At 39.7% G+C, this 11543-nt stretch overlaps 1 protein-coding gene across 1 annotated transcript in view; it reads left to right on the forward strand.

Moving 5' to 3' along the window:
- LOC133995204 (calcium/calmodulin-dependent protein kinase type II subunit beta) overlaps positions 1-11543 on the forward strand; it is a 136624-nt gene that overhangs the window by 1428 nt on the left and 123653 nt on the right. The window contains 2 exon segments of the mRNA XM_062434535.1: positions 7355-7449; positions 10308-10367. Coding sequence (XP_062290519.1) covers positions 7355-7449; positions 10308-10367 — 155 coding nt within the window.

The raw sequence follows: 11543 nt of genomic DNA on the forward strand, positions 1-11543 counted from the left end.
GTTGGGGGGTGAACATGGGCTCTGTGATTTACTGTCTTTTTTTCTTTTTTTGACGCTGAATCCATCAAAACTGCTTCAGGGATACAACTAATGATTCTTGTCATCGTCGAGTAATCGCTCAATTCTTTAGACAGATAGTCGATGAAAATGCTCATCACACTTTGTCTGATCAACAGCCTCAAACACCCAAAATATTCAGTTTATAATCATATAACATGAAGAAAAGCAGCAAATATTCAAGATATTTTTGCTAAAGATGAATTGATTAGTCACCAAATTGTTTTGGCTCTAATCAACTAATCACATATGAATCCTCTCTGATCTCAAATCATAGCCAACTAATATATATGAGAATTAAGCTTAACTGATGTTCAGTAGATCAACTAATTGATCAGTTGTTTAAGCGCTAATCTGTTTATCAAATCTGAATAATTGCGCATTATTAATGAATAAATTTAGTTTAAGCTAAATTAGTTTATCTTTCAGCAACAAAAAGCAACAAAACTCGTAAATCAGTTCATATTTAAGACATAAAATGCAATGATTTACAGTGTTTTGATGTATTTTGTGTTGATCAGTTAAATCAATTAATCAGCTAAACATTTCAAAATGAATCTGCTTAACAAATCCAAATACTTTCACGTTCTGATTTAAATACATTTAATTTAAGCTCAACAATGTTCAGCAACTAAAGTCATAAAAAAGTTCATATTCAAGACCTACAACTCAAATATTGTGTTATTAAGAAATATCTTCTGTTGATCAACTAATCAATTAATCAACTACTCTGAATCGGAATCTGAATCCTTTAAAATCTTTTATTCAATCTTCAATGTGATAAATAACTTAATATTTAAGACCTAAAACTCAAAGATTGACATTGTTTCAATACATTTTCTGTTGATCAGCTGACTGATTAATCAAGTAACAAAAATTTGTTTATCAAATCTGAATACTTTCAACCTCTCTACTGAATATATTTAAACTACAAACCGCTTTAGGCAACAAACAGTTCATATTTCAGACCTTCAACTCAAACATTTCCTTATTGAAAAAGATATTTTCTGTTGATCAACTAATCAATTAAGCGACTAATCTTTAAAAAACGAATCTGCTTTTAAATTCTTCTAACTTTTAACAACTGAAAGCAACAAAGGGCATAAATAAGTTCATATTCTAGTCCTAAAACTTTGGCATTGTTTTGATCAATTTTATATTGATCAGCTGATTGATTAATCAACTAAATATTTCCAAATGTAACCCTCCTGTTGTCCTCTGGTCAAGGAAGGAAGGAAGAAAGGAAGAAAGGAAGGAAGGAAGGAAAGAAGGAAAGGAGTAAGGTTGGCGGAAGGAAGGAAGGAAGGAAGGAAGAAAGGAAAGAAGGAAGGAAGGAAAGGAGTAAGGATGGAGGTAGGAAGGAAGGAAGGAAGGAAAGGAGGAAGGAAGGAAGGAAAGTAGTAAGGATGGAGGGAGGAAGGAAGGAAGGAAAGGAGTAAGGATGGATGAAAGAAGGAAGGAAGGAAGGGAGGAAGGAAGGAAGGGAGGAAGGAGGGAGGGAGGGAGGGAGGGAGGGAGGAAGGAAAGGAGGAAGGAAGAAAGGAAGGAAGGAAGGAAGGAAGGAAGGAAGGAAGGAAGGAAGGAAAGGAGTAAGGAGGGAGGAAGAAGGAAGAAAGGAAGGAAGGAAGGAGGGAGGGAGGGAGGGAGGGAGGAAAGAAGGAACAGTCAAAAGAGATGGGGTCAATTTGACCCGGGAGGACAACAGGAGGGTTAAAGGTTTAGTACGTTAAAACCTTTTTAAACTCTTTATTTAAGAAAAGCAGCAAACATTCACATTTAAGGAACTTGAACCATCTAATTATTGGCATTTCTGCTTGAAAAGTAAAACAAATGATTCTCAATTATTTAAATGTGCTGTTTCATTTTCTGTCAATCAACTAATTGATTAATCAGCTAATTATTTGAGCCTATATCAGATGTATGACATAATTGCTGTGTGGCTGAATCGCTTATAGATAAAATATCACAGTTACAGAGGTTTGTTTCAGTCCGAGCTGAACTAATCCAGGTTTTTGGATCTGGATCCTGCCCTCTTGACTCCCACCTGCCGCTGTGCAGATAACCTCATGTCGAGGCTCCGTTGCACACCGGGAATGTCAGTGAGTGTCATGCTTCTACTCACCGCGGTCCCCTCTTAATGTATGCGTGTGTTCGAGTGCTCGTGAGAGGGCCGGGGCTCCCGACAGGGGATGCGAGTGTTTCATTGCATAACAAATACTGAGGTGAGATAAAATTAGCTCAGAGAAATGACAGAGGTGGTTATTTCTGTTTTTTCTCTGTTGGGTTTGATGAGCAAATGTGGCCCGAAAAACTCCCAACGCACACACACCACACACACACACACACACACACACACACACACACACACACACCACACACACTTACTTATCCTTGAAAATGCTGTTTTTCTTCCTCTAATTCTTGTCATTGATGCCACTCACATTGCTGAAATTAGTGAGTAAAGAAGCCTGTAGACAAGTGTCTGTTTCAAAGTGAATACATCAGGACGTTTTGAAGGTGATTTTCAATGCTTTTCTAAATATGTACAATCCTATGAAAACAAACGTAGACCTCTGTTGATGGCCAAAAGCTATTAAAAACATATCAGTGAGTCACGGGTACGAACTTCAGAGGCCAACGAGCATGAGTGGGAACATAGTTTGTCTTTTCAACTTGTATGAAGTTTGTGTTAAAGAATAAAGTGTTCTGTATCTAGTTGCTGGAACTGTATATTTCCTGTGTTTTGCTGTCAATGGCTGCACAATACCAGTACCATCCCAAATACCATTAAAGTAATACTGATACCAACTGAGTACTTCATTAGATACCCATCATGTAAATAGAAGCATTAAATTGCGACTTCACCACCACAGACGGGTTGTAGCTGCTGTGGCAGTGGGCCAATCACATGTTGCATTAAATCAAAGAACGCTTGCATTGATTGGCTGTGAGCAAGTCCATACAAATAGTCATATTTTCTAGCTCTGGGTGCAAAAAGGATCGATTGCAGGTATCGTTTGATAGGACGTTTCCATACTTGGTATCCATTTATTTCAGTCGATTCCTTAAAGTTATCGAAAGTGCAAAGTCAAGAAGTTGTGATCTGTAGCACAACAAGCTGTAAACAGAACTGCATTCCTGCACATGCTCAGTAGCGATCTGCCTCACACAGAACTTCTCTCCAGAGACTGAAAACATGATCACTGTTATTAGTCTTTAAAGTTGTTTCTAAACAAATTCAACACTTTTAGACATTGATTCTCCAGTTATAAACATCTATTCTCTAGTTATAGACATCTGTTCTCCAGTTATAGACATTGACTCTCCACTTCTAAACATCTATTCTCCAGTTATAAACATCTATTCTCTAGTTATAGACATCTGTTCTCCAGTTATAGACATTGACTCTCCACTTCTAGACATCTATTCTCCAGTTATAGACATCTATTCTCCAGTTATAGACATCTGTTCTCCACTTATAGACATCTATTCTCCACTTATAGACATCTGTTCTCCACTTATATACATCTATTCTCCACTTATAGACATCTGTTCTCCACTTATAAACATCTATTCTCCACTTATAGACATCTATTCTCCAGTTATAGACATCTGTTTTCCAGTTATAGACATCTGTTCTCCAGTTATAGACATCTATTCTCCAGTTATAGACATCTATTCTCCAGTAATAGACATCTATTCTCCAGTTATAGACATCTATTCTCCACTTATAGACATCTGTTCTCCAGTTATAAACATCTGTTCTCCAGTTATAGACATCTGTTCTCAAGTTATAGACATCTGTTCTCCAGTTATAGACATATATTCTCCACTTATAGACATCTATTCTCCAGTTATAGACATCTGTTCTCCAGTTATAGACATCTATTCTCCAGTTATAGACATCCATTCTCCAGTTATAGACATCTATTCTCCAGTTATAGACATCTATTCTCCAGTAATAGACGTCTATTCTCCAGTTATAGACATCTATTCTCCACTTATAGACATCTGTTCTCCACTTATAGACATCTATTCTCCACTTATAGACATCTGTTCTCCACTTATAGACATCTGTTCTCCAGTTATAGACATCTGTTCTCCAGTTATAGACATCTATTCCCCAGTTATAGGCATCTATTCTCCAGTAATAGACATCTATTCTCCAGTTATAGACATCTATTCTCCACTTATAGACATCTGTTCTCCAGTTATAAACATCTGTTCTCCAGTTATATACATCTATTCTCCAGTTATAGACATCTGTTCTCCACTTATAGACATCTATTCTCCACTTATAGACATCTGTTCTCCACTTATATACATCTATTCTCCACTTATAGACATCTGTTCTCCACTTATAAACATCTATTCTCCACTTATAGACATCTATTCTCCAGTTATAGACATCTGTTTTCCAGTTATAGACATCTGTTCTCCAGTTATAGACATCTATTCTCCAGTTATAGACATCTATTCTCCAGTAATAGACATCTATTCTCCAGTTATAGACATCTATTCTCCACTTATAGACATCTGTTCTCCAGTTATAAACATCTTTTCTCCAGTTATAGACATCTGTTCTCAAGTTATAGACATCTGTTCTCCAGTTATAGACATATATTCTCCACTTATAGGCATCTATTCTCCAGTTATAGACATCTGTTCTCCAGTTATAGACATCCATTCTCCAGTTATAGACATCTATTCTCCAGTTATAGACATCTATTCTCCAGTAATAGACGTCTATTCTCCAGTTATAGACATCTATTCTCCACTTATAGACATCTGTTCTCCACTTATAGACATCTATTCTCCACTTATAGACATCTGTTCTCCACTTATAGACATCTGTTCTCCAGTTATAGACATCTGTTCTCCAGTTATAGACATCTATTCCCCAGTTATAGGCATCTATTTTCCAGTAATAGACATCTATTCTCCAGTTATAGACATCTATTCTCCACTTATAGACATCTGTTCTCCAGTTATAAACATCTGTTCTCCAGTTATATACATCTATTCTCCAGTTATAGACATCTATTCTCCACTTATAGACATCTGTTCTCCACTTATAGACATTGATTATCCAGTTATATACATCTATTCTCCAGTTATAGACATTTATTCTCCAATTTTAAACATCTATTCTCCAGTTATAAACATCTATTCTCCAGTTATAAACATCTATTCTCGAGTTATAGACATCTATTCTCGAGTTATAGACATCTATTCTCCAGTTATACACAGGCATATACAGCCTAAAAACTTGTTGACATTGTGAGATAAATATCTCCATGTCCTTGTCAGCCATTGATGACACGCCTACAGCGATTAGCGAGAAGTAGCAGAGGCGATGTTTAAATGGGTTGGTCCAGTCTGTCTTCACAGTTACACAGAACTACTCTGCAGAGACTGAAAACATGATCACTGTTATTAGTATTTGGAGCCATTTCTACATACAATTATAGACATATATTCTCCACTTATAGGCATCTATTCTCCAGTTATAGACATCTGTTCTCCAGTTATAGACATCCATTCTCCAGTTATAGACATCTATTCTCCAGTTATAGACATCTATTCTCCAGTAATAGACGTCTATTCTCCAGTTATAGACATCTATTCTCCACTTATAGACATCTGTTCTCCACTTATAGACATCTATTCTCCACTTATAGACATCTGTTCTCCACTTATAGACATCTGTTCTCCAGTTATAGACATCTGTTCTCCAGTTATAGACATCTATTCCCCAGTTATAGGCATCTATTTTCCAGTAATAGACATCTATTCTCCAGTTATAGACATCTATTCTCCACTTATAGACATCTGTTCTCCAGTTATAAACATCTGTTCTCCAGTTATATACATCTATTCTCCAGTTATAGACATCTATTCTCCACTTATAGACATCTGTTCTCCACTTATAGACATTGATTATCCAGTTATATACATCTATTCTCCAGTTATAGACATTTATTCTCCAATTTTAAACATCTATTCTCCAGTTATAAACATCTATTCTCCAGTTATAAACATCTATTCTCGAGTTATAGACATCTATTCTCGAGTTATAGACATCTATTCTCCAGTTATACACAGGCATATACAGCCTAAAAACTTGTTGACATTGTGAGATAAATATCTCCATGTCCTTGTCAGCCATTGATGACACGCCTACAGCGATTAGCGAGAAGTAGCAGAGGCGATGTTTAAATGGGTTGGTCCAGTCTGTCTTCACAGTTACACAGAACTACTCTGCAGAGACTGAAAACATGATCACTGTTATTAGTATTTGGAGCCATTTCTAAACAAACCAAGATGACCAAACTCTTTATAATGAAGGAACATGTCACCCAGTGCAGCGGTGTGACTCAAATATGTGTTTTTTTTCCCTCCTGTTGTCCTCGAGTCAAGGAAGGAAGGGAGGGAGGATGGATGGATGGAAGAAAGGAAGAAGGAAGGAAAAGAGGGAGGAAGGAAGGAAGGGAGGAAAGGAGGGAGGGAGGGAGGAAGGGATGAAGAAGGAAGGAAAAGAGGGAGGAAGGAAGAAAGGGAGGAAGAAGGAAGGAAAAGAGGGAGGAAGGAAGGGAGGAAGAAGGAAGGAAAGGAGGGAGGGAGGAAGGAAGGAAAGGAGGAAGGAAGAAGGAAGGAACGGAGAGAGGAAGGAAGGAAGGAAGAAAGGAGGGAGGAAAGAAAGAGAGAAGGAGGGAGGGAGAAAGGAAAAGAGGAAGGAAGGAAGGAATCTAGGGGGGGAGGAAAGAAAGAGAGAAGGAGGGAGGGAGGAAAGAAGGAAGAGAGGAAGGAAAGGAAGGAAAGAAGGAAGGAAGGAAAGAAGGAGGGAGGGAGGAAGGAAGGACAGAAGGAAGGGAGGAAAGAGAGAGGAAGGAAAGAAAGAGAGAAGGAGGGAGGGAAGAAGGACAGACGGAAGGAACAGTCAAAACAGACAGGGTCAATTTGACCCGGGAGGACGACATGAAGGTTAAGACAAGAACAGAGATTTACAGCACAGAAGAATGAGCGATATCATGCTTTGGATACACACACAATACTTGTTAGTAGATCAATTCCTTGTTGGTGTAATTCTACACGTGAAATGTATTGACAAAAAGACAAATATAGCGAAACCATCAGCGTTATCCTTCACAGGCAGGCAGGGAGAAGAGGAAACAATGAGGTCAATCTGATATGTGAGATGCCCCCTTTTGATGCTGACGAAGCTTATGTGGCAGCTGACCCCGTCTCCTGTCTCCTCTCTCTCCTCTCTCTCCTCCTCTCTCCTTCCTTTTCCCAGGGGGGCCTTTTCAGTGGTGCGCCGCTGTGTCAAACTCTGCACAGGCCAAGAGTATGCCGCCAAAATCATCAACACCAAAAAGCTCTCGGCCAGAGGTGAGAGAGAGAGAGAGAGAGAGAGAGAAAAGAAGCCTGCAACGTGGCTGCATGTGTGTTTTGTATCATGGGGGGTTTTCATCATTATGCTCTCCATTTGTGTGTGTGTGTGTGTGTGTGTGTGTGTGTGTGTGTCGTGTGTGTGTGTGTGTGTGTGTGTTGTGTGTGTGTGTGTGTGTGTTTGTGTGTGTGTGTGTGTGTGTGTGTGTGTGTGTATGTCCCAGATATGAAAGCCTCACATTAGCATATTTTAGCGCATGTTTGAATCTAATGTGTGAAGCCTTCGCGTCTGTTCCTCCGAGAGAGGCAGATGACGACGGATTCGGCGAGAGAAGAAGAAGAAGAAGAAGAAAAAGATCCGACGACTTAACCCTGCTGTCGTCCCTCCCGGGTCAAATTGACCCCATCTCTTTTGACTGTTCCTTCTTTCCTTCCTTCCTCTTTCTTTAATGTTTCCTTCGTTCTTCCCCTCCTTCCCTTTCTTTTCTCATTTCCTTCCATCCTTCCTTGCTTCCTTCCTTCCTTCCTTCCTTCCTTCCTTTCTTCCTTCCTTCCTTCCTTCCTCCCTCCCATCTCACTCCTTTCTTTCCTTCCTTCCTCCTTTCCTTCTTCCTTTCCTCCTCCCTCCTTACTCATTTCCTTCCTTCCTTCCTTCCTTACTTCTCTCCTTACTTCCTTCCTCTTTTCCTCCTTACTCCTTTCCTTCCTTCCTCCCTTCCTTCCCTCCTTCCGCCCTCCTTACTCCTTTACTTCCTTCCTTCCTTCCTTCCTTCCTTCCTTCCTTCCTTCCTTCCATCATCCTTTCATCCCTCCCTCCCTCCCTCCCTCCTTACTCCTTTCCTTCCTTCCTTGCTTCCTTCCTTCCTTACTTCCTTCCTTCCATCCTCCTTTCCTCCTTCCCTCCCTCCCTCCTTACTCCTTTCCTTCCTTCCTTCCTTCTTTCCTTCCTTCCTTCCTCCTTTCCTCCCTCCCTCCCTCCTAACTCTTTTCCTTCCTTCCTTCCATCTTCCCTTCCTCCTTTCCTCCCTCCCTCCCTCCCTCCCTCCCTCCCTCCCTCCTTACTCCTTTCCTTCCTTCCTTCCTTACTCATTTCCTTCCTTCTTTCCTTCCTTCCTTCGTCCTTTTCGTCCTTTCCTTCCTCCCTCCCTCCTTCCTTCCTTCCTTCCTTCCTTCCATCCTCCTTTCCTCCCTCCCTCCCTCCCTCCCTCCCTCCCTCCCTCCCTCCTTACTCCTTTCCTTCCTTCCTTCTTTCCATACTCCTTTCCTTCCTTTCCTCCCTCCCTCCCTCCCTCCCTCCTTACTCCTTTCCTTCCTTCCTTCCTTCCTTCCTTCCTTCCTTCCTTCCTTCCTTCCTTCCTTCCTTCCTTCCTTCCTTCCCTCCTTACTCCTTTCCTTCCTTCCTTCCTTGCTTCCTTCCTCCCTTCCTCCTGTTCTTCCTTGACCTGAGGACAACAGGAGGGTTAAACCAACATTTTTCTTGAACAAATTATAATAAAGAGACGATAAGAGGTGAAAATAACACGTTTGCTCTCATTTTGTTGTAGTTTTCAGACGTTATGTCAACCGTGATGAAGCAGGTTTCTGCCTTTTGTCTTTTTCTCCTACTTTTCTTCCTCGTGAAGGCTCAGAAATCACCTAAAAATAGCAACAATGGTTTAATTACAGCCAAAGAAATAAGATCATGGTGATGAGGTGGCAGCTTCAGTCTGAACGCCACTGTTATTAACAATATAAAAGCGTGACTTTCAGATTAAGAGCGTCCTCCTGATTTCCTGTGTGGTCTTCAGGAGTTTATGGCATATTTTGTTTTTTACATGTTTGACAGATGTTTGGATTGAAGCCCTCGACTCAGCTTGACCTTCTCTCTTCTCTGGTTTCCTCCTTTCCTCTCTTCATCTCTTCTCATTTCCTCTTCTCTTGTTTCCTCCTCTTTCTTCTTACATGTTCCTACTCTTTTCTTCACTCTATTTGTTTGTTTCCTCCTCTCCTTTCCTCCTCTCCTTTCCTCCCCTCTCTTGTCTCATCCTCTTTTTTCCCTTCCTTTCTTCTCCTCTCCTCTCATTTTGTTTCCTCTCCTTCCTGGTGTCCTCCTCTTTCTTATTTCCTATCCTCTCCTCTCCTCTTGTTTCCTTCTCTTGTTTCCTCTCCTCTCTTGTTTCATCCTCTTCTTTCCTTTCCTCTCCTCTCCTTTCCTCTTGTTTCCTCTCCTCCCTTGTTTACTCCTCTTGTTTCCTCATTTTTCTTCAATCTTCTTCCAACTCTTTTTATTTTCTACTCATTTCCTCTCTTTTTCTTCTCCTCTTCTTGCTTTTCCTCACTCCTCTCATTTCCTTTCACCTTCTCTCTTATTTCCTTTCCTTTCCTCACCTGTCATCTTGTTTCCTCTCCTCCCTTGTTTCCTCCTCTTGTTTCTTTTCCTTCATTGTTTCCTCCATTCCTTTACTACCTTGTTTCCTCTCCTCTCCTTCCATCTCTCCTCTCGTTTCCTCACCTTCCTTGTTTCCTCTCCTCTCCTCTCCTCTCCTCTCGTTTCCTCTCCTCCCTCGTTTCATCCTCTTGTTTCCTCTCCTCTCCTCTCATCCTCTCCAGCATGAAGGGTTAAATGGGCATCTGGGACAAATGTAGCCTTCAGGCTGCTCTCATCTGTGTGCGTGTGTGTGTGTGTGTGTGTGTGTGTGTGTGTGTGTGTGTGTGTCTCACCTTCAGAAGAGTTACCACTACCTCTCTAGACTCTAAAACCAGGTTGTATCCTGTCGTCGACCTCAGCTGACTCACACTGCTTCATTTTTTATTTAACTTTTTTAAACTTCAGACATCGTTTGTATTCGTAAATCTTCAGTTTGACTTTGTGTTTTTAGACCATCAGAAACTGGAGAGAGAGGCGAGGATCTGCAGATTGCTCAAGCACTCCAACATTGGTGAGATGAGATTTTTTATTATTAACAGCATTTATCTGTGTCGTCCAAAAACATCACTGTTAGAAAATAATGATGTTTAATGATGTGACATCGCTGTGGTGAAGGTCTGGTTAAGTTATGTGAAGTCAGACCTTTAAGATTTTACTCAGGATGGTTTTTTCCTCATTTTTTAATATTTAACATGTTACTGAATACATTTATTGCTGTTTTTAAGTCTTTTTAATCAATATGTTTCATTATATTTAGTAAAAAAATCATGACGTGGGCTTATTTGGAGCACACATGGGCTTAAATGGAGTCACAGTACCAATTAAACCCTCTTTATTCATCAAATATCTTTATTTTATATTCCAAAATCTACATGAACTAATGAATACATTTTCAAATGAGAGATAAATGTTGCTTTATAAGAAATGATCTCCCTTATAAATCATGTCAGTATCCATGAAAAACAGCTGGACTTAGATTTTAGGAAGGTAGGAAGGAAAGAAGGAAGGAAGCTAAGAAGGACAGAAGGACAGAAGGAAGGAAGGAAGGAAAGAAGGAAGAAAGGAAAGAAGGAAGGAAGGATGGAAGAAAGGAAAGAAGGAAGGAAGGAAGGAAAGAAAGAAGGAAGGAAGGACAGATGGAAGGAAGGAAAGAAGGAACGAATGAACGAAGGAAGGAAAGAATGAAGGAAGAAAAGAAGGAAGGAAGGAAGGACAGATGGAAGGAAGGAACGAAGGAAGGAAGGAAGGAAAGAAGAAAGGAATGAACAAAGAAAGGAAAGAAGGAAGAAAGGAAAGAATGAAGGAATCAAGGAAAGAAGGAAGGAATGAAGGAAGTAAAGAAGGAAAGAAGGAAGGAAAGAAGGAAGGAAAGAAAGAAGGAAGGACAGATGGAGGGAACATTTACCCTAACAGCTGAAAACATTGGTTAGAACATTAGAAAAGTAATCAACTGTAATAAGTTACATTACTTTAATGAAGTAATTGAAATAGTTACATTACTTATTACATTTTAAATACAGTAACTAGTAATCTGTAATCTATTACATTTCCAAAGTAATCTTCCCAACCCAATAATAATCACATGGTTAAAGGATGAGTTCACAAGTTTCCGAGTGTGTCTTAAACCAACAGTCAGGAGCTAAAAATGAACATTAAGTGTGTTTTTCTTGTTGTAATGATTCCTCCT

The sequence above is a fragment of the Scomber scombrus genome, chromosome 15, assembly GCF_963691925.1.
Source record: "Scomber scombrus chromosome 15, fScoSco1.1, whole genome shotgun sequence".
NCBI lineage: Eukaryota > Metazoa > Chordata > Actinopteri > Scombriformes > Scombridae > Scomber > Scomber scombrus.